The following is a 24,466-nucleotide window of genomic DNA, read 5'->3' on the forward strand; positions in this document are numbered from 1 at the left end:
GTGAACTTCCACACTCCCGCACGCCACCTCCGTTCCGCCGACCTCTCACTCGCCACAGTCCCCCGCATCAAACACACCACCACAGGAGGGAGATCCTTCTCCTATTTCGCCCCGAAGGCCTGGAACTCCCTCCCAATCAACCTCCGCAAGACCAAGGACTTCCTGCTCTTCAGGAAGGGCCTCAAGACATGGCTCTTCGAACAGTGATGACCCCCCCACCAGCACCTTAAGACCCTCACGGGTGAGTAGCGCGCTCTATAAATTTCTCTGATTGATTGATTGCTTGATTGACCTATTTGAGGTCTGCAACCACATCATCCCGGAGGGCAGCTATGTCCGTGCAGAGTTTAGCATAGAGGGCCTCCATTAACAGCTGGGTGACAGGGGCCAGGAGATTGTTTACATTGGCTCCAGCCTCCGATAGCACCTGGGAATCCACAGCAGGTTCCTCAGCAAAGGAGTAAGCCTACTACATTTTCAGCTTTCTGAGACTCTTTTAATGTGGAGTCCTTCTTTACAGGCTGCCATGGTATTTTAGTACTGTCCCCCAGCAGGGAAGAATGATTGCCAAGTAGGTGGCCGCATACTGGAAAGGCTGGTACATGGAGGGATGTCTCTCCAGCCTTTGCAGTGTCCTTGTGCCAGGCAGTGAGGTGGGGTGGCCAGCACTAATGGTTAGATCCGGACAACACACCTTCCAGGCTCCCAGCATGTGGCAGTCAGATTGGTATCACCGCACCTCAGAAGTAAGAGAACGATTAGGGTCTGGTGTAGGAGGCCTCCTGTCTACTTCAGGGGAGCTTATGATCACTCACGAGGGTCCACACTACCAGCAGGGCCCACTGTAATTTGTCCCTGGTAGATGAAAAGGTAAGGTGGGCCACAACAGGTGGTAATTTCCAAACTGCGGGCCTCTCAGAATCTTAAGGGCTGCATTTGGGAGCAGTAAAGTGTATAGGCTCAGGACTCAACTTCAGCAGGTTCTTCAGGGCTGCCACAGCTCCGTAGACAGTGTCCTGCATGGGGTGCCACCCGTCTATGCCAGAGGGGGGCCTGCTTCCTCTTGGGAGGCTTGCTTTCACTCACAGGGCTCCCATCAGTGTCCTCCTTGTGTGCAATGGGGTGGAGGGCTGGAAGCAGCAATTAAGCCTGGGGAGCAGCACCCAGGAGCAGTCATGTATGTGTGTTCAGGTGACAACTGTGGTATGTTTGTTGGGCATGCCGCAGCTCCACAGCCGGTAATAATTCAAAATGACAGCGTCACGACATGCTGCAGGTGAGAGGCGGTGTAGCTGCCAACTTCAGGAAGCTGCCCGTCAGCTCTGAAGGTGGTCTGAGATCTCCCAGGGGCACCCTCACTGCTCACAGGGTCCACTGCATCTTCACAGTCCCAGGGGGAGGGGCCGCACCAGCGGTAGAGGTTGTCAGACTGAGGAGCTTCTGCAGGGATCTCCTAGCAGACTGCCATCTTGGCCACGCCCACAGATCCCAAAAATTTAAACTTGAGCTCAGCCCTTGTCAGCGATAGCACAAAGCAGACTGGCTTAATGTAGGAGAAATGTGAAAAGCATTCATCGATACCAAAACATTTAAAACGTAGAAAACACAACACAATAAAAATCCCACTTCAACTTATAAAAACAGAGAAAACTTTTTCGAGTACCACAAAATATCAAACGTGGGTATGTGATTGCACCAAACAGGGTCAAAGTCAAAAGTTAGAGCTGATTGCCATGGAGAGCGTGTCAGAACCAGGGACTCGGTTCAGCTTGGCATAAAGTTTACCTCCTAACTTAGGGACTGATTTAGAGTTTGGCAGATAGGTTACTCCCTCACAAATGTGACAGATAGCCCTTCTGCAGTATTACAATTTCCATAGAATATAATGAAATTGTAATATAGCAAACTGGATTTCCATCACATTTGTGATGGAGTAAACCCATTCGCCAAACTCTAAATCAGGTCCTTATTGAAAATCTTTAACCACAAAGTCATTAGTGGGTCGGGGTGCCAGCTGGCAGGACCTCGTGGGAGCCTAGGCATTGGTGAGAAGTTCAAGGCTCTTGACTACAAATGCAAGCAACTGTGAACTGGCAAACTCAGAACGCCAGGCCCAGGAAGGCATTGCAGTTGGTGGGGGCAACTCAGTATTTGTCCTGGAATTATGGCCCTCAGTATGAACATGGCAGGATGGCCCGCCGCCGACCATGCTGACGGTCAACGGAAGACCGCCAGTGGGGGCGGCAGGCATCTCACCATATTTTGATGCATGGAGCCTCACCGCCATACTGGCGGTCAGTGGCGGGGGTGGATGCTGCTCCACCCTTACCGCAATGTCAGTACAGACACCACCAACCCATAATGATGCAGTCATAGGCGTGGTGGTGTATGAAAGAGCAGCGATGCCAGCGGAGCAGCAGCCAAGGAGCCCGTTACCTCCCGGAGCAGCGCAACAGACCAGGTAAGTGCTGTTTGAGAGGGAGAGGAGGGGAGGTGTGTGTGAGTGTGTGAGTGCACTGGGGTGTGCATGTGTGATTGTGAAGGGGGATGTGTATCTGTGTGTATGAATGCATGTGTACATGTAGGAATATGGTTGCATGTTGATGTGGGGGGTTAGAGTTTGGGGGAACCTATATGGAGGAGGGGTGAGGGGGTTTGGGAGGCCTACAGGGAGATTGGAGGGAGGAGGGATGGGATGTCAGTTTTCAGGGTTTGGGGGGTGGTGGGTGGCGGCGGTTCTAGGGACTGGGGGGTGAGTAGGGGTAGTGGGAAGGGGCGGGCCTGGCATGTCCCATACAGGTGACAGGAATGAGAATTCCTGTCACCCGTATGCTTTCTGGCAGGTATTACCTGGCGGGGTATCCCGCCAGGAAATTCCTGGTGGAAATGGGATCATATATCCACCGCCGGTCCGGCCTCCACCGCTGGGTCGAAAGTGCCTACCGTTGGCCCAGTGTTGATTTTGGCCTGGCGGTGGGTAGTAGTGAACTGGCTGCTTTGTTTTTAATGTTCATAATGAGGGCCTATGTCTAGAAGTCAAGATGCTTTCAGCGGGACACACCAGCAAGTTGAGTCCAACCAGCAGTTGGACGTCTGCGGGCGCAAATCAACAGCAGTCCATTGGTAGCCTCCAGTTCTTTTTGTGAAAACGTCAGAAAAATAGTTTCTAAGTGACTCGGTCTCTCATAAGCACCCAGCAGGGTCCCGGGTGAATCCAGTTGCAACCCTTTAATTGGGCTCAACAGAGTCTTGTGTTCTTGCAGCTTTTATGCTCCTGGAGCTTAACTGAAAGCTAGCCAACTAGCCCTTCCAATCTACCCCTTAGTCCTGGGTAAAAGTAGGAAGCAGGTCCAGCCCTTGGGATTTCTCTATACAGGTTCAGCAGCAAGTGCAGTCCTCCTTCTGTGCAGTCCTTCTTCTGTCTTCTACAGGTCCAGAGGTTTTCTTAAGACAGTACCTTGGGGTGCCACTGTTATGCTTGGCCCTAGCATGTCTAGGGGGAAACTCCCTGACCATTAGGGAAAAAGCTCTCAGGGGCAACTCACCCACTTTGGCATAATTGCCTGGGCGGCAGGCTTTAAACAATCCCACAGTGTCCTTCCATGCTTGAAATCCAACAAGGCAAAACATTTCTTCCCCTGGTAAGAGCGCTGGGAACACCTCTGAGGTGTGTCCAGGGAAATGAAGAACTCCCCTTGCAAACCAGTTCTGCAACATGTATCCCCCAGTGGGATTGGTGCCACTCTTGCTACTTGGACAATGGCAGGGACAGGCCTAGGTCTGAGTTACCTCTGCCTGTGACAGGGGAGGCCCCTTTGAACCCTGTGCAGTTGGTGGACACGTTCCCTAGTTCAACTGTCAAGAGACGGTCACACCTCCTCCCAGCAACTCCCTTTTATTTCACCTAGAAGAGTACAAGCTCATCCTGTCACTGGAAATAGAAGTTCCATGGTGTCACAATCTGGCTGCTGAGCTGCAGGTACACGTGTGAAGAGAAAGAGTAAACAAACAACCAAATGACCCTAAAGAATCAGGTAAAAGACTTTATATGAACATCAATCTAGTGGTGATAGACACTAATTCATGTTAAGATGAAATAAATGTGGAAATAAATGCCATTAAAAATATAGATAAATAGAAACAAATTGGAACCTTGGAAATGCCAAAATTTAGCATGAATAATCATTAAAGTGGACTCTCAACAACATAGCACAGTTGACACAGACAATCATGAAGGATAAAAAAGAAGCTGAAAAGGACTCTGAAGTGCTGATTCATCTCTTGACATGAAGAATAGAAAATACGGGGGAGAACAAGTAATTACTGTAATTGAAGTGAAAGAGATAATATATGGCCTCACCATTGAGGCATAGTCAAAACTAGCATATTTAATATACGAGCAGTAACAGATAGCCAAAATAAAACAAGGAAAACCACAATAGTGAGCCCTCCATGATCTGATAAAATCTACCTTGTGGAAAAGAAAAATTGACAGAAGTTATAATGAACACAAATTGATAGGTAGTCAATAGACATGCCAAGAAGTACTTTTTTCATGATTAATTTTTGGGCACAGTGGAGCACAAGAGAAATTTGAAATATTCCAGCTCTAAGCAACACTCTAAGAAACCAGTACAGTGTTAATCATTTGAGAAAATAATATATGACTGTTGGACCTGGCTTTTTGACAGGGACATCCCCAAACTTTTTGCCTCCTTCCTCCTATTTTTTTCTGACCTGTTGTTGTTGGCTTTTGACCTCTGGGCACTTTACCGCTGCTAACCAATGCTAAAGTGCATATGCTCTCTGTATAAATTGTACTACTGATTGGTTTATCCATGATTGACTATTTAATTTACTTGTAAGTCCCTGGTAGAGTGCACTACATGTGCCTAGGGCAGGTAGATTAAATACTACTAGTGGGCCTGCAGCACTGGTTGTGCCACCCACCACAGCAGCCCCTTAACCCTGGCTCTGGCCTGCCATTGCAAAGCCTGTGTGTGCAGTTTCACTGCCACTTCGACTTGGCATTTAAAAGTACTTGCCAAGCCTAGAACTCCCCTTTTTCTACATATAAGTCATCCCTAATGTGTGCCCTAGGTAACCCCTAGAGCAGGGTGCTGTGTAGGTAAAAGGCAGGACATGTACCTGTGTAGTTATATGTCCTGGTAGTGTAAAACTCCTAAATTCGTTTTTACACTACTGTGAGGCCTGCTCCCTTCATAGGCTAACATTGGGGCTGCCCTCATACGCTGTTGAAGTGGCAGCTGCTGATCTGAAAGGAGCAGGAAGGTCATATTTAGTATGGCCAGAATGGTAATACAAAATCCTGCTGACTGGTGAAGTCGGATTTAATATTACTATTCGAGAAATGCCACTTTTAGAAAGGGAGCATTTCTTTGCACTAAAATCTTGTTGTGCCCTTCAATCCACGTCTGGCTAGGTTTAGTTGACAGCTCCTTGTGCATTCACTCAGACACACCCCAAACACAGGGTACTCAGCCTCACTTACATACATCTGCATTTTGAATGGGTCTTCCTGGGCTGGGAGGGTGGAGGGCCTGCCCTCACACAAAGGACTGCCACACCCCCTACTGGGACTCTGGCAGACAGGATTGAACTGAAAGGGGGCTTGGTGCATTTCTTAGACACTCTTTGAAGTCACCCCCACTTCAAAGGCACAACTTAGTATAAAACAGGGCCTCTGCCCTACCTCATTAGACACTTGCTGGAGAAGAAACCTGAACCAGAAACTACATCCTGCCAAGAAGAACTGCCTGGCTGCTCAAAGGACTCACCTGTCTGCTTTTCTACAAAGGACTGCTGCCTTGTTGCTGGCCTGCTGCCTTGCTGAACTCTTGCCTGGCTGTAAAAGTGCTCTCCAAGGGCTTGGATAGAGCTTGCCTCCTGTTCCCTGAAGTCTCAGGACCAAAAAGACTTCTCTCTTCCTCTTGGACGCTCCGTGCGCCGAACTTTTCGACGCACAGCTTGTTCCGCGGCAAGAAAAACGCCGCACACCGACACTGATCAACGCGACGCCTTCGGGACGACCGAAACTTTGACGCACGGGCTCGCAAGGACAACGCCGCCCGACTTCCCGGGAGGAATCAACGCGACGCCTGCCGTGAGATCGAAACTTTGACGCACGGCCTCGCAAGGACAACGCCGCCCGACTCCGCAGGAGAAATCGACGCAACGCCTGCCGTGAGATCAAAACTTTGACGCACGGCCTCGCAAGGACAACTCCGCCCGACTCCGCAGGAGAAATCGACGCGACGCCTGCCGTGAGATCAAAACTTCGATGCGCAGCCCCGCAGAACGACGCGCAGCCAGAAAACAAGCAGGAAAATCCACGCACAGACCCGGGACATCTGGTAATCCCTGCGACCCACAGAAAGAGACTGTCCGCGTGCCGGAAAACGACGCACGACTCCCCGCGTGGAAAATAACGACGCGAGTCCGTGTGTGCTGGGGAGAAATCGACACACACACCCTTTTTCCACGCACCTCTTCCTTTGTGGCCCTCTGAGGAGATTTTCCACCAGAAACCAGGTACTTTGTGTTTGAAAGAGACTTTGTTTACTTTCTAAAGACTTAAGACACTTTATATCACTTTTCAGTGATATCTTTACAAATTCATATTGCAACTTTGATCGTTTTTGACCTGAAGATACCTGAAGATACCCAGATAAATATTATATATTTTTCTAAACACTGTGTGGTGTATTTTTGTGGTGTTATGCTATGGTGTTGTATGATTTATTGCACAAATGCTTTACACATTGCCTTCTAAGTTAAGCCTGACTGCTCGTGCCAAGCTACCGGAGGGTGAGCACAGGCTGATTTTGGATTGTGTGTGACTTACCCTGACTAGAGTGAGGGTTCTTGCTTGGACAGAGGGCAACCTGACTGCCAACCAAAAACCCCATTTCTAACAATGACCAACATATGGACAAACTTGTGCAAAATATGGCAGCAGTCTAAATATTTTATGGCCTACTGTAATATTTGAAACAGTGCATGTATATATATATATATGTATATATATATATATATCATTGTCACCTCCTGCTCCGTGTAGGGGCCACAGACCCTGCAGGGCAGCCTGGGTTGCTGAGGCGAAGCGTTCCACAGTAAATATCTTCCAATCACAAAATGCCCGGGCATCAATCCACGTTGAAGTCCAAGCATTTATTAACACATCAGGGCAGCAAGTTGGAAAATCCTATTGCGTTTCGGCACAACATGCCTTGTTCACAAGTAAGTAAAAGCAGGTGTGATTTGAGCCAGTCCTTTTAAATTAACATTCATGTGACTTCATAATCCAAACTACAGTTCCCACAATGCACATATTCATATTGCTATCCTCTTTAACTGGAGCGCTTAATCTTCATATATCTACAATAGTTGCAGAGGCATCAATTCCAATAAAGTATTAATTTGTGCATCTGATATAGATTTTTTAATTATCCACTTGCTTTTGCAATTTCTGTCCAGCATAATAACAGCAACTGCAAGGGTATATATATATATATATTACATAGTGGTGGTTGCCACTAGGTAGTTATAGTTAGTTTCTGTAGAAAAAGCATTTTTTGTTTTAATAATAACTTTTGCATCATTTGATGAATCTTCTTCAAACTTTGCTAAGTACAGCTTCAGTCTTGAAAGTTTCAGGGTGATCAGTCAAGCAGGGGCTGAGAAAAAGGGAGGTTTCTAAACACGCTTTCACCATTAATTTTTCCATAGGACCTTTAGACATGCCTACAGCCCGAACCACTGAACGGAAGGACACCAAATTTGACAAAAAGCTAGATTTTGTTCCACAGATCATGCTTTTTTGTGATTTAGTAATCTCAGGATGATCCGTCAAGCAGGGGGCCGAGGAAAGGGGGGGGTGAAAAAAGTAGGTTTGCAATGTTAATTCCCATCAGCTATTTAGACATGCCTGCAGCCCGAACCGCTGGACAGAATTACAAAAATTTGGCAAATATGTAGGTTTTAGTCCACAGATCAATCTTTCTTTTATTTGGTGTAAATCCATTGAGTAGTTTTCGAGATACTAAAGGGAAAATACATTTGTATATCTAGGGCCACAGATCCAGGGAGATCTCCTGCTGAGATCTGATTGGCAAAAAGTGTTGGCAGCTAAACAAGCTGTAAAAAAGAAAAGTAGGCTATGTTTACCCTTGCCCCCTTGTCTTGGTCCAGGAGTCTCTCTGCAAACTCCCGAAGGCTAAAAAGCTTTTTTTAGATCACAAAACAGAGAAATCCATGACTGGATCCACAAATTTGCCCATGATTTAAAATAAATAAACACAGTCTGCTGCGTTACTGAATGCTTTGGCCCCCCACAGGTGGAACAGATCCAGGAGGCATTGCAGGCTCATAATAGAAGGCTTTTTAGTAGCCCCAGGAACCACCACCTCCCCAGGGCTATGATCACAAATATGCAGGGGGCTGTGTGGCCCCCCACACTCTAGGAACCACCACCTCCCTGGGTCAAGATAATATTACATAGCAGGGGGTTAATTGTTAATATTATTCAGGGGGCCACGAGCCCCCCATGCAGCAGGGACAACTGCCTCCCTGTGTGGCCCCCCTAACATGTTTTATTATGTGGCCCTGGGTAGGTGGCGGACCCTGGGGCTAGGGGGAGGTCTGCATGACCCTCCCTACTTTTTTGGATTATTTAGGCCCAGGCAGATGGTGGTCCCAGGATGGGGGTCTGTGTAGCCTTCCCATGTTTTTTAATGTTGTCCAGGGGAGGTGGTGGTCCTGGGGGGCTGCGTTTCCCCCCTAAGATTCCTAATTACATAGCACTGGGAAGGTGTTGGTTTCCAGGGCCCGGGGGTATGTGTGGCCCCACCATATGTTTGTCATGTTGCCCCAGGAAGGCCATGGAGAGGTGATGGTTTCTGGGGCCTGGGGGGCCTGTGCCGCCCGCCTAAAAATGTATATTAAATGTTGCCCCCTTTAAGCTCCAAACCCCTTCAACTGTGCATGGTTTGGGTTTTGGGACTTATAGGGTTTGACTGCAGGACCTGGCCGCAGGCCAGACACGGTACACAACCCCTACCGCACATGGCCAAAGGAAGTGCATTGCGCTGGGTTGGTGTGGTTATAGGGGTTGGCCAAGGGCCTGGCGGCAGACCAGGCCATTCAGACAACCTCTGCTGTGCACGGTTGCATGGTGTGAATTTGAGTGGTTATAGGGGGTTGGCCAACCCCCGCCTTTAAGGCAGAAGGCCGTGTGTGGCGGTGGATAGATTCACGTATAATAATTAAAATTACTTTACGTTTCAAAAGCCATAGCAATTAAATGAAACAACCAAAGGTTCCAGGAATGCTATAGTTAGGAAATAGAAATACAAAAAATAGAAATTAGAAGAGGTTACAGGGACGTTATCATTAGGCTCACATGTTAAATGTACAAAACCATAGAAATTCACATTTTATGGTTAGATTTATTTCACGTAACTCATGCCCTCACCATGCACTGCAAATTACCCCCGATATTACAGCATTCATGACATCTTTTGTAACATCGTTGATAACATCACTGTAACATTTGTTGTAAAATTATTTATAAAAAAACTGTGCAGTGTGATTGTAAATTTGACCAAGCATTTTAAAGAGAAACACCAAAACTCGTTAGCAGGATTTTAATAATTATGCCATGTGAAGAAACACTCCCGTTGTAGAGATAGAGACGTTGTGTTGAGAAAATAGTAATGGAGGCTGATTTTAATCGTCAGCTCTGTGTGATTAATCTTTGACTGCATTTAGTGGCCTGAAAAATGTTAAAATGCATGTTAATATTTTTAAAATGCTTTATAAAATATTTTTGGGTGACAATCACTATTCCTAAAAATTGCATTGTGTAAATCTACAAAATATACTTTTGATTATAGTTACTGGTGACTTTAGTCAAAGACAACAGGTCTGTTTTTATATACATTAATGTGCTGACCCCATGATAAAGTCAATAGGCTTGCTTTCTATATTTTTGGTCATCTGACCTTGCTTAAAATAAAACCCTTTATATTCTTGCATGACATAGTCAGCTGTGTGCTGTAGTGGCCAAACCTGTACTGCATCTGGCCGAATGCTATGCACTACGGGCTATTGGGCACCCATTAGTTTGTGAGCTCACAGCCAAAGATCAGGTGCAGTGGGGGGTTGGAAGCCCAACCCCACACAGCGCACAGTGATAGACAACTTACTTTACATTATAAAGAAAAAAGAAATGCCTGAGAAAAAAAACAAATTAAGGTTAATGTGATATTTGAGTTAGTAATTGTAATAATATCTTGGTTTATATTGAAGAAACTTAGAAACACACAGACAAAAAACAAACATACCATTTTAAACTAACACAACCACTGAAATTCACCAGTTAGATTTATCTCAAGTAATTGTAACTAATGCCCCAAAGTAACTTTATCTGACACCCTATGTTTTAACTGACTATAAAGTCCCTTTAAACTTAGTTTAATTCAGCTACTCTATCTTTCTCTCTCTCTCTCTCTCTCTCTCTCTATATAAGAACAATATAAAAAAAGAATATATATACATGTTTTATATTATTGTGTATATTTATATCTATCTATCTATCTATCTAGTTATCTATCTATCTATATTCATACATACATAAAAACATAGGTACAACTCACACAATCACAATGAAAACTTTAATTTGCACACTATATATGACCTCACTATATTTCTACCAATAAATAACAACACAAAGAGCAAAATATATTCAAACAGGTATAATTAAGCAAATAAATGATAGTACATTCACAGTCGTCTCTGTTAAGATGGTAAGATTATTTACAGCAATTGTAATTTTATCTGTTTCATAAGGGTAAGGTCATGAGCAATGGAGTTGGTGTGCAAGTAATGGTTTGCATCACTGTTGTGTGAGATTTACATCCTAAACATAATTTATAAGATAAACCTGCAATGTTTTAATATTGCTTCGGGCTTCTAGTAAAATATCTCATGGAGAAATAAAATATGTGGCAAGATTGCCTTAATTTTAGAGCAAAAATTTATATTATGTGGTACATGAGCTAAAATCAACCTTTTGGGTGAAATTTGCAAACTCTGCAAGCTATGTGGCAAAAAATATAGCCAATTCAATAAAGCTGTAAGTATGCAGTAAATTCTGACAATTTGCATCAAAAGTTGGGTGGGCCTCACAACTGGTCATTGTTTTATTAATATTTTTTTCAAGCAAGATAAACAAAACCTAAATATTCTAATTTTAACCGTGGCCCTTTTTTTCCTTGCACTTTGAAATATCCGCTTTTTAAATCCAACTATCACAAAGTAAGTCTGCAATAAAAAAACATAACGTACCATTTGTAACATGGTCCTATCTTGACATTTCTGGGTTCTCTGCCTTTGGCCTTTCGGTTTATGACTAAGTCTCCCAGGTATGTGTTTTCACTTATTTTTGCAGATAAATACGGACAGAAATCTATCCATTTCTCTGTCCGGATTTGTATTCAGGGGAAAAGCGAAAACCATGCTTCTTTGAGTAATCTTTGATTCGAATCATGGCACCTAGACCAGTAAGTGTTCAGACTATCACACAAGGGAGTTAAAACACTTAAAGGCCATGTTTTCTTTAATGAAATATTGAGCAGTTGAAGATGTGGGCACATCTATTAACAGCCTAATGTCGTATTAGCACATTGCAAATGTGTAATGCATAATTAGGGCTTTTTATATCACCAGAACTCATAATGCATCCATTTACGAGTGTACTTTCGGCAGTTAAATAAATATGGAAATATATTAGCTTTAGGTAAATTTTTTCACAAAATGAAAAACAAATCTGGACGGATATATATATATATATATATATATATATATATATATATATATAAAATGAGAAAAAAATAAATATTGGTGAATATAGATGGTAAGATCTAAAATAGAAGTGGCATTAAACCGGAAGTCTAATTTATGATGTCGCTAGAGCCCCTGGAATATTGGACCATACCACACAGTTATTAATTGTGTATCCTACATATAGATAATAAAATGCTCTCAGTTGTCACGTGATATATTACCATAACATTATGATCAACACGTATATGTTACTATATGATTGTTTCAAGCGAAAAATCGCATATGCCTATGTTGGTAGAGAACTTATAGTGTTCCAAACAATAACCTCAGTCACACAATTAGTCAAATAACCTGCATATTAGATTGCGTAATGTGACTTATATGAGAGAAAAATGTAAATGTGTCAAAATAAAAGTTCTGAGTGAAATAGAAAGACGTCCTAAAACTGCACTACAAGGCTTAAGAAAGTACAACGTGAAACTTGCCAGCTAGAATTGTATTAAACAAGAACCAACTGCTGGAAATAAGAGAATTTTAGCTAGGTAGCAAAAACTAAGTAGCTTTTGACATTGATACTTCAGCTAGGTATATAGTTCGGAACAGTCTTGGGAAGCATGGTGTTAGTTTAATCCTGAAGAGTTCCACGAAAATGCCAGGGTTTAAATGAAATGTTTATTTCTGTAGTTTGGAAATATGGAAGTAGTATTTGAATGAAAATAACAAGAGAAATTGTTTGTTTATAAGAGGTTACAAAATTTTACAGAGATCTTTTGTAAAATATGGCATTGTCTTTTTCATAGTGGATTACATGGGGCAGCTTGTTATTTACTGTTTTATCTTATTTTACAGTTATTACGGCCTTACTGTCTGGTTTCCAGACATGATAAGATACCTCCAGGAGGAGGCCTATGAAGCAAAAGTTAAGAACTTTGACGCTGAGCGTATCCACCATTTTGTATTCAACTTTACTCTTGAAAACCAAATTCATAAGAACGGAGACTTTTTGGATGACAAGTATGTGTTCATGATTTAATGTCTGCATTGTGTATTCGATCTCAACACTGTTAGCTCTTCAGATGCTCAAGGCTAAATGTGTCTTGCCCTACATCAGTGTACATGCAGTACATTTCTGACCACTTTCATTTTTCACCTCACATCATTTAATCATAGTTGCTGATGACTTTTCAGACAAACCAAGTGCCATTGCTTCATCAGAAATGTTTATTTTTCTGCATTCTTATGTGCGAGATTCAAATGTTTGTTCAATTCAGCCATTCAGTCTTTGGATATGGAGAAGATTAAAAAATACAACGCGGTTTATTTTTTCTAGTTTTCAAAGAAATATAGCTATGGCTGCCTCTGAGTAAGGTTGCTGGAAGTGAACCAGTCGGTTGTAGTGTAATCCAAATAGTAGATAATGTTCCTTCTTCGTTTTTTTACAACCTACACGCTTTTAAGGAGCCTGTCTTGCAATGTATGAATTATTATTCCTGTTGACTGATCTGTTGTGTATTGTCCTGGATGTATTACAAGACTACATTGGTCCATCCGGACAGAATTTCTCATCGGTGGTGTTCTGGTGATGGTCCATACACAATGACAACTATATTCCAAACATGCAGCATAACATAATCAAAAAGATTAAGAATACATCAATTACTCCATATGGAAAAATATACACTTTTAATTATTCCCTATACATTTATAGAAAATCCTACCATATCAAAACAGAAAAAAGGACGGAAGTTTTTTTTTCGTGAACTTTGCCTTGGTATTAGAAGGTCACATTTGCAAACAGCTGTAATTGGAAAACAAGCATTTGTAATGTAGTAGGTCTCGCATTTGCTTGAGTTAGAGCTATTGGCATTGTAAATTCATAACTGGACTTTTCTGCCACATTAATTGGTCAACCCTGCCCAATAATTTTGTTTGTTCCTGACATATAATTCCAGTGGCCTGGCATTTAATTAAAGGACTTCCTTCTTCCTCTATCTTAAAACATATACACCTTCTTCCTCTATCTTAAAACATATACAATTATCATATAAACCATTATTAGAGTTAAACTTTTGGCAGTAGAGTGTTCAGGTTTAATTGTGTAGATTAAGGGGGGTACGTTCTAAGTAAGTTTGTTAAGTCCAGTATGCCACGGATATTGACATACAGAGTGCTCTGCCTCAAGCTTAACTTAGTATTAAAAAAAAAAAGTGTATTGTGATTTCCTGAATTAGCAGTGTGTTGTGGTTTCCTGGATGCCTTTATATGATGAAATAAGCATACTTAGTTTGCATTTGTTCCTTTAAATACTGACTCATACTCGATTTGTTTTTACATAATTTATCATATAGTGTCATATTAATCTAGCATGTAATACATATATTTCCTAACGTCGATTTTATTGCAATAATTCCGATTTTCAAATACCACTAAGCACGATATGTTGTTATTCTGTGTAAAATGAGGGCAAGAAGTAGATATGGACTAGTGGATTAAATGCAGACTGTTGAGGCAGGGCAACCTGGGCTCAAATGCTGACTGACTCGCTTGAATAAATTGTGTGATCGTAGTCTGTATGAACCAGCGAGCATCCCAGACGTTTAGATTTCCTCGCTTACAAATTTTTCTATAACATATAGCGGATTCGACGTAACAAACACAAACAAGGTACATGTTTCATGGGCTAGGCTTTCAAGTTGCCCTATTCTCTTTTCAACTGAATTGTTTAGCTGACCGTCAATGTTTTTGACATGCATGTTCTGATTCGCTTCTACTAAGAACTAACGGATACAAGCCCTGTCTGCAATTCATAGGTGAAATGCCACCAAGTCCCACTGTAAAGGCCTGTTGACGATTGCACTAAGAATGCATATTTTTTCATATAAAGCCATCCAGGAAACCACAGCACCCGTTAATTAAGGAAACCGCAGCACACTTGTTTTTTTTAATACTAAGTTAAGCGTGAGGCAAAGCACTCTATGTTAATATCCGTGGCATACTGGACTTAACAAACTTACTTCAAACGTACCCCCCTTAATCTAGACAATTAAATAAACCTGACATTTACCGTTTCGCATAACAGTTGTAACAAAATATTGTGGCACATATATGATTCATCAACTGTATACAAGGGTCGGGATTTGACACAAAATTTTGCTGACCGCTATTTCAATGTGGGCAGAAATAAGTGAGGCGTTTTCATCTATGTGAGGTTAGGTTCGCCAAGTCTCTCTCTCTCTAGTTGCTGTACTACTTATGGATTTGTTCTTCCTTTTCTCTCTACCTCGCTATCCTGCGGCTTTTCATTTGTTTGTCCCATGTCTTTTTAACTAAGTCTGCCAATGCACAACTATCCTTTTGCAGCTCTTCTTTCAGTGTGACAACACCCGATACCCGGCAACATCCTACCTCACACGCACTAGTTTGTTTAAGACGTTGTGAGTCTTACTATGTAAATGCTGCAAATACACGATCAATTTTCAAAACTTTACTTTCACGCTTTCTCACTGTGCTTGTGCATATGATGACAAAACAAAGTTTTTTAGTTTTTTTTTAATTAATGATACTCCCAAGAAACATATATCTGTGGAACTTGGAGTTCAGGGGAATATGAAAGTTCTCTATCTTCCAGACAGAAACACTGAATAAAATGCATTTTCGACGGCAGGAGCTGAGGCATATCAAGTATGTAAGGAAATGGCTCCCTGTTGCAATTACCCCCCACTTTTTGTCTGATACTGATGCTGACTTGACTGAGAAGTGTGCTGGGACCCTGCTAACCAAGCCCCAGCACCAGTGTTCTTTCACCTAAAATGTACCATTGTCTCCACAATTGGCACAGCCCTGGCACCCAGGTAAGTCCCTTGTAACTGGTACCCCTGGTACCAAGGGCCCTGATGCCAGGGAAGGTCTCTAAGGGCTGCAGCATGTCTTATGCCACCCTAGCGATGCCTCATTCAGCACAGACACACTGCTTGCCAGCTTGTGTGTGCTGGTGGGGAGAAAATGACTAAGTCGACATGCCACTCCCCTCAGGGTGCCATGCCAACCTCACACTGTCTGTGGCACAGGTAAGTCACCCCTCTAGCATGCCTTACAGCCCTAAGGCAGGGTGCACTATACCACAGGTGAGGGCATAGGTGCATGAGCACTATGCCCCTACAGTGTCTAAGCAAAACCTTAGACATTGTAAGTGCAGGGTAGCCATAAGAGTATATGGTCTGGGAGTCTTCAAAAACGAACTCCACAGCTCCATAATGGCTACACTGAATACTAGGAAGTTTGGTATCAAACTTCTCAGAATAATAAACCCACACTGATGCCAGTGTTGGATTTAATTAAAAATGCACACAGAGGGCATCTTAGAGATTCCCCCTGTATTTTACCCAATTGTTCAGTGCAGGACTGACTGGTTTGTGCCAGCCTGCTGCTGAGAGACGAGTTTCTGACCCCAAGTGGTGAGGGCCTTTGTGCTCTCTGAGGAAAGAAACAAAAGCCTGCTCGAGCCAAACCTGGGTTGATTTTGTAGACTACTCAGTGAAAACACTGGATGGTTGGGTAACTGGAAATGAAGTGCATGACTATGTTGGGCTTTATAATTTGTTTATGAAATAACACATTTCAAGTAACTGCTTCAGTGAAATGTTGCTCAGTATCTGGTAGACCTAGGTCTAATTTCTCCCCAAGAATTGGGAAAGAAGGCAGACCATTGGGAAAGACTAGGGTAACCAAAACTTCCACTGGGGGTGACCAAAAGAAAGGGGTTACAAAGCCTCCCCAGGAGAAAGTGGGTGACACTAGAAATAAAGAAAAAGAGTCCTCTGTAGGCCCCCAAAAACCAGACCAGGTGGGTGGGTCCCAAGACACAACCCAAAACAAAGGTGGGTACCAGGGTAAGAACTGGGATGCCACTAAGGCATGGTGCCAAAACTGTAGACAGACAGGGCACCACACCAAGGACACTTCTTGTCCCAAAAACAAACCCCCTAGCAAAATCCCAGGGGTGACCAGTGTAGCCATTGGGGATGACTCCTCAGATGAGGAGGTCTTCATAGCCTTCAACTGGAAAAAGGGCCCAACAGGTGAGTTGGAGATTCCAGAGGGAAGTAGACACTTCCACCACCTACTGGTGAATGGAATCCCAGCCACTGCCCTGAGAGACACTTGTGCCAGTCACACTATTTTGCATGAAAGGCTGGTGTTCTCAAACCAGTACATCCCAGATGAGACTGCCAGAGTAAGAGTTAGACCAGACAGGGTCACTGGTAGGCCTGTGGCTTTTGGGCCCATAGAAGTGGGTGGGTCTTTTAGCTGGAGAAGGGTGGTAGTCAGTACAGACCTCCCCTTGATTGTCTCCTTGGAAATGACTACCCAGAGGTTAGTCAGAGCCCAAGAGAGGAACTGATCCAGTGCCAGTCCTCTCCCAAGAATTCTGGAGGTGCTACCCCTGCAGTAACTGCAAGTAGGCCCCAAAAGAAAAAGAAAGGAAAACAGAGTAGGAAAGGTGGACAACCTTTAGCCAAGGTTCCAGCAAGCCAAAGAGATTCTGCTCCAGTAGGGGAGAACTCCAAAAATAGCACTGATAAAGTCTAACCTGAACCACAAGAAGTCCTGGCTAGTCAGACAACTGTTAAACCTGAGTGGGTGGCTCCTCAGTTAACAGAAGAAAGAGCGGAAGAAGGGTGTTTACTACAAGATGTATTAACCCCCCACTCTTACACAGCAGACAGGCACCCTGAACCCAAAGAAGCTTAGCTCCTTCCCTAGCAGGTGAAGAGCTAAAGGTGTGGTTCTGGGCACTGACAGCTGTCAGTGGCCTCTGCTGGGTGTTAGCCTTTATGGCTGCACTATCCTTGGCATGGTGGTCTGACCCCATGCCAAATAGCAAGTTAGGCCCCCTGACGGTCATGGTGGGGTTACTCCAGCTATGGGTAACCTCTTTGGGTAAGCTAGGGGTGACCTTGGCTAAGATAAGATTAGCAGAGGTGGATACCTCTAACCCCAAAATAGAGAGAATGGGTGAAGACATTAAAAGCACAGACAAGAGGCAATTCAGACTAGGTCCTATCACTGTGGAAGTGGGTCAGTTCCCCAGAGGGAATGACCTGAACAGGAGGATGTAAGGCAGAGTAGGCCCTGCAACAAACCAGCCTATTTCCTCTACTCTTCCTCGCCTGACAGACTAGGAAGACTCTCCCAGCTTTGGCTGAGTCTCCTGGCCTGTGGGCTGGGGGGGGGGGGGGGGGGGGGCTTGTGTAAGGAAATGGCTCCCTGTTGCAATTACCCCCCACTTTTTGCCTGATACTGATGCTGACTTGACTGAGAAGTGTGCTGGGACCCTACTAACCAGGCCCCAGCACCAGTGTTCTTTCACCTAAAATGTACAATTGTCTCCAGAATTGGCACAACCCTGGCACCCAGGTAAGTTCCATGCAACTGGTACCCCTGGTACCAGGGGCCCTGATGCCAGGGAAGTTCTCTAAGGGCTGCAGCGTGTCTTATGCCACCCCAGCAACCCCTCACTCAGCACAGGCACACTGCTTGCCAGCTTGTGTGTGCTGGTGGGGAGAAAATGACTAAGTCGACATGCCACTCCCCTCAGGGTGCCATGCCAACCTCACACTGTCTGTGGCATAGGTAAGTCACCCCTCTAGCAGGCCTTACAGCCCTAAGGCAGGGTGCACTATACCACAGGTAAGGGCATAGGTGCATGAGCACTATGCCCCTACAGTGTCTAAGCAAAACCGTAGACATTGTAAGTGCAGGGTAGCCATAAGAGTATATGGTCTGGGAGTCTGTCAAAAACGAACTCCACAGCTCCATAATGGCTACACTGAATACTAGGAAGTTTGGTATCAAACTTCTCAGAATAATAAACCCACACTGATGTCAGTGTTGGGTTTATTTAAAAATGCACACAGAGGGCTTCTTAGAGATGCCCCCTGTATTTTACCTAATTGTTCAGTGCAGGACTGACTGGTCTGTGCCAGCCTGCTGCTGAGAGACGAGTTTCTGACCCCATGTGGTGAGGGCCTTTTTGCTCTCTGAGGAAAGAAACAAAAGCCTGCTCTGGGTGGAGGTGCTGCACACCTCCCCCCTGCAGGAACTGTAACACCTAGCAGTGAGCCTCAAAGGCTCAGGCTTCATGTTACAATGTCCCAGGGCACTCCAGCTAGTGGAGATGCCCGCCCCCTGGACACAGCCCCCACTTTTGGCGGCAACTCCCGGGGAGATAATGAGAAAAACAAGGAGGAGTCACCCACCAGTCAGGACAGCCCCTAAGGTGTCCTGAGCTGAGGTGACCCCTGCCTTTAGAAATCCTCCATCTTGGTTTTGGAGGATTTCCCCAATAGGGATAGGGATGTGCCCCCCTCCCCTCAGGGAGAAGGCACTAAGAGGGTGTAGCTACCCTCAAGGACAGTAGCAATTGGATACTGCCCTCCCAGACCTAAACACACCCCTAAATTCAGTATTTAGGGGCACCCCAGAACCTAGGAAACTAGATTCCTGCAACCTAAGACGAAGGACTGCTGACCTGAAGCCCTGCAGAGAAGACGGAGACACCAACTGCTTTGACCCCAGCCCTACCGGCCTGTCTCCCCAACTTCGAGAGAAACTGCAACAGCGACGCACTCCCCAGGGTCCAGCGACCTCTGAAGCCTCAGAGGACTACCCTGCATCTAAAAAGACCAAGAACTCCAGAGGACAGCGGTACTGTTCCAAAGAAACCAAATCTTGCAACAAAGAAACAACTTTAAAAGGACTCCACGTTTCCCGCCGGAAGCGTGAGACTTTCCACTCTGCACCTGACGCCCCCGGCTCGACCTGCGGAGAAACAACACTACAGGGAGGACTCCCCGGCGACTGCGACCCTGTGAGTAGCCAGAGCTGACCCCCCTAAGCCCCCCCAGCGACGCCTGCAGAGGGAATCCAGAGGTTCCCCTGACCGCGACTTCCTGCTCCCAAGAACCCGACGCCTGGTAAAGACACTGCACCCGCAGCCCCCAGGACCTGAAGGATCCGACCTCCAGTGCAGGAGCGACCTCCAGGTGCCCTCTCCCTTGCCCAGGTGGTGGTTACCCCAAGGAGCCCCTCCCTGCCTGCCTGCTTCGCTGAAGAGATCCCTGGGTCTCCCATTGAAACCTATTGCAAACCCGACGCCTGTTTGCACTCTGAACCCGGCCGCCCCCGTGCCGCTGAGGGTGTACTTTTTGTGCTGACTTGTTTCCCCCGGTGCCCTACAAAACCCCCTGGTCTGCCCTCCGAAGTTGCGGGTACTTACCTGCTGGCAGACTGGAAACGGGGCACCCCTATTTCCATTGAAGCCTATGCGTTTTGGGAACCACTTTGACTTCTGCACCTGACCGGCCCTGAGCTGCTGGTGTGGTAACTTTGGGGTTGCCCTTAACCCCCAACGGTGGGCTACCTTGGACTCAACTTTGAACCCTGTAAGTGCTTTACTTACCTGTGAAAGTAACAAATACTTACCTCCCCAGGAACTGTTGAATTTTGCAGTGTCCAATTTTAAAATAGCTTATTGCCATTTTTGCCAAAACTGTACATGCTATTGTGATGATTCGAAGTTCCTAAGATACCTGAGTGAAATACCTTTCATTTAAAGTATTGTTTGTAAATCTTGAACATGTGGTTCTTAAAATAAACTAAGAAAAGTTATTTTTCTATATAAAAACCTATTGGCCTGGAATTGTCTTTGAGAGTGTGTTCCTCATTTATTGCCTGTGTGTGTACAATAAATGCTTAACACTACCCTCTGATAAGCCTACTGCTCGACCACACTACCACAAAATAGAGCATTAGAATTCTCTCTTTTTGCCACTATCTTACCTCTAAGGGGAACCCTTGGACTCTGTGCATGCTATTTCGTACTTTGAAATAGTATATACAGAGCCAACTTCCTACAAAGTACAACGAGCAGACGAAACAGGAAACAAAACAAGCAGCAACGAAGAAAAGAGATGGCCTCGTCATGACGTAAATTACGTCATCGCGCATGACGTGTGGCGGCCATTTTGAATTGGGAGAATATACTTTAAATATTGTAACAATAGCGATTTTCTCTACGTATAGCAGTGCGTAAGAAAATCTATTGTCTTTGCACCGGGGAGGCAGGGGGCAGAAATAGGCACCCTTGTAAAACAGCCTCTAACATTTGACCTCGGTCTTTAAATGCACAGCACATGTAACCAGAGAACATGAGTAGAGCCCTGTTAACAAAAACAGACTGGAGCCACTGGAGACATCTGGTCAAATGCACTCTGGTCAAATGCCATTAGCCTCAGAAAAAGTAGTCCCCAAGCACATGCTACATTGGCACAAGTGGAAGGGTACAAGTACTAGGTGGGCTCCAGGGGAGTGTACAACTGTGGAAAAGGTGGGATAAAGAGCAAGGATTGACCACTAGCAAGCAAGGATTTTTTAAGGACACTGAAACAAACCAGTGAAAAAGCAGAGAGCCCACAAAGAAGTATAGAAGTATATACAAGAGGTCTCAAATGCTCGACCTAAAATCAATGAAATTCACGTGCGGGGACTGTTTAAGTTAAAGATGTCCGCCGTCTTGAATACAATTCCATCATGTTAGTCATCCTGTTGTCAAGGCCCCATCTGATGACCATCTACAGTAGCGGGCCTTGATACCCTCGACTGACAAAGAGACTATTAGTTTCCCATCGCCACATAGTAATGAACTTAGCTTTACAAAACAATGAAATATGTCTTGGATATGTCTTATAATTCATCAGTGACTTAAAAATGATCGCTGTAAACGGCTGCTATGGCCTGCGGGCCACGATATTAAATCCTAGGAAAGCTGGTAACTTTCCCATCCGTTTGGAGCTGGTTTATTGAGTACCATTAAATTGACCAATGGTTATTTACGGCTCTCAGATAGGAGTCGAGTGGTATGAAGCGCTGTAATAAAAACGCGTTATACGTAAAATGCCACTCACCCAGGCACGTTAGTCTGAATCACATACGAAGCTTTAGATCGGTGAATTTAATTTCATCCCCTTCGATCCAATAAAATGTAATAGCCTCAAGTAATTCAAATCTCCAGCGTAAACAAATGGCGGTCTACATTTCTTAAACAACTACTTATTCAAAGAGCATCAAAACTTCTGTTTGCAAGGTTAGTTGTGATTTCTTGAGCTACACTGTCACCTAGTGACCATAAGAGGAAACAGCAGGTTGTGATAATTTTCGCATTACAATTCATATTTGCTGAGTCTCTGGTAAATTCCAGGTCACGTAAGATCATTTTAAATAACAGAATCAAATATTTCATCTCTCTAATGTGTAGCTGTTTAATTAACATGCTGTTTCAACTCGTTGTTTAAATATTGATTATACAAAGTGTTTTTCTTACAACGAACAATTTGTTATTCAAGTAATTGCAGAGGGGTCAATTTAAGTTCCCATTTATTTACAGCATTATTGAATTTCCTGTTTTATGTCGGATCTTTAAATACTGAATTAGTGGAGCGGGGACCTGAGAATAGGGAGCGAAAATCTTCTCCACTCCCGAAGTGCAGCTAGTGTATTTTGTGATACGTTAAAAGTGTCCTTACTATTGTTGTTAGTACACTGAGGCGCAGCTACACTTGGCACGATGAAAACAAGTCCCTGGTAATCACACACACCACAAAACACTTAACAAATGGGTCACACTATAAACTCACATTCTTCCAACATAGCACAACCAACGGAGTAGGGTGTTATCTGTCCACCTAAGTGCACTTAGGAGACCATCCGAAGATATGAGGTGCCCTACGAATGCAACTTCAATATAATTTAGGAACACAGAAAGGCAGATCAAGTAACTGAAGCTGATCTTTACTTCCGCGCCAGGACTAATTCCTTTCATTAGACATCATCAACGTTTCACAGTAAGACACATATTAATTTTCTGGATGTTCAAACAACTAGATAACATAAATATATGAGCAGTGCTTAATTTGTGAAAGAAACATTGCTGGTGCCCGAAGCTTTGCTTGGAAGCCAGCGACCGGTGCCAATAATTGTCGGCATGACCAATACCCAGGCTGGTACTCTAATATCAACCTCAGGCGTCTGTAGTTCACTGCCAGACATTCTCTCCCCTTTGATCTCACTCTTAGGCATTCTTGCATTTTCCCTTTGTGAAGTTTCCCGGTTTCCTCTTCCTATGTCTTTTCGTTTTGTGCATTTTTCCCTCTCATGCTTTCAGGAATTGTTTGAGAAGGAAAAAGAAGTGCCAGTCCCCAAAAATGAGTGCCACCGGCTCGAAAGAAGCACTGAACATGAGCCACTCATCAGCTATACCATACACTTTCAGTATTCTTCCATGTAAAATCGTTGTTGGTGTCCTTTTATTTTATTGCAAAACCATTATAACCCCGTACTGTATTCACCAGTAGAGAATGGTTTGGATGACTCTGCTCAGAAAATAGTTTTTAGATGTGAGAAACTCAAACTTTTAGCATGTTCACCTCAATTGTTCTTACTGATGCTGATGGTAACTGACCCTGAGAGGCCCTGGGCTCTGCTTAACAGGCCCAAGGCCAGTGCTCTGAATAAAAGGTATATGGTCAAATGGCCCAATGTTATAATTCCAATTGGCAATTACAGACCCTGTAAGTCCCTAGTAGATATAGGCAAGGAGGATTCATACTACCTATACATCTCTAGTATATAATAGGGCAGGGAAGTTTAGATGCCGATTAGATTTCCTACACTAGAGCGTGCACTGCTGTGTGCCTGCTGTCATTTTGAAAGGCAGCCCTGTCTTGCAGGCTGCTTTAAAATGTATGCAAATACGACTTTGGAATTAAAGGTACTTCCAAAGTAATAATCTACCTTATTTTTTACAAATAAGTCACTCAAAGGTCCCCCCTAGATGCCCTAGTGGTGGGGTGCTATGTAACTATAAGCAGGGACATTATAAAAGTTGTTTTATATGCCTTGGTGAGGATAAAACTGGGACTTTCATTTTCCCGCATTGTAGAAAGTTAGCTCTATAGGCTACAATGGTAATATTTTCCATAGGCCTAAATATTGCTAGGAAAAAGTTAAAAATGCCATGAAAAGACTTGAATGGTAATGATAAATGCAACAATGTACAATTGTTGAAATTGTCAAAATTCTACAGAAAATAAGTTATAAGACTTTGCTTTACTTTATTGGTGTATTTAAATACTTTTCATACCTGTCTCCTGAGTTAAGCCTGACTGCTTTTTGCCTAGCTACCAGGGCTTGAGCCAGAGGCTACCTTGTGGGACCTTGACTGGGCACAACCCTATGTTGGGGGTGGAGTGGTATGGGTGTACTCACTCCTACCAATACCCAGCCTCTAACAATAGACCTCATTGCCTAATGTGTATTCCATATTTGCACCGGTGCTGTTTCTCCTAAGCACTTTGCATTTTCACTAAAATTATACCGTTATGGGCTTATTCCTAAAGATATTTTGGAGTATGGAAAATATTGCTTCCATAGTACTTTTATAAAAACTCATAACTGTCTTTTTAAATTGGCACCACAATAGAAAGGAGTGTGCCCTGTCTACACTTTTGACTAGGGAGCTGGACGTTTCCTAGCCAATTCACAG

General features: G+C 44.0%; 1 protein-coding gene across 3 annotated transcripts in view; it reads left to right on the forward strand.

The window, feature by feature from the left end:
- The window catches only part of SV2B (synaptic vesicle glycoprotein 2B), a 506,854-nt gene that overhangs the window by 445,178 nt on the left and 37,210 nt on the right, over nt 1-24,466 (forward strand). For all 3 annotated transcript variants that reach the window (XR_011201358.1, XM_069222743.1, XM_069222744.1), the window contains one exon: nt 12,715-12,879. Coding sequence is in view for 2 of the 3 variants with exons in the window: in XM_069222743.1 (XP_069078844.1) it covers nt 12,715-12,879 (165 nt within the window). In the remaining variant the exon portion in view is untranslated. The remainder of the gene's footprint in view (nt 1-12,714; nt 12,880-24,466) is intronic.

This window comes from Pleurodeles waltl, chromosome 3_1, assembly GCF_031143425.1.
Source record: "Pleurodeles waltl isolate 20211129_DDA chromosome 3_1, aPleWal1.hap1.20221129, whole genome shotgun sequence".
NCBI lineage: Eukaryota > Metazoa > Chordata > Amphibia > Caudata > Salamandridae > Pleurodeles > Pleurodeles waltl.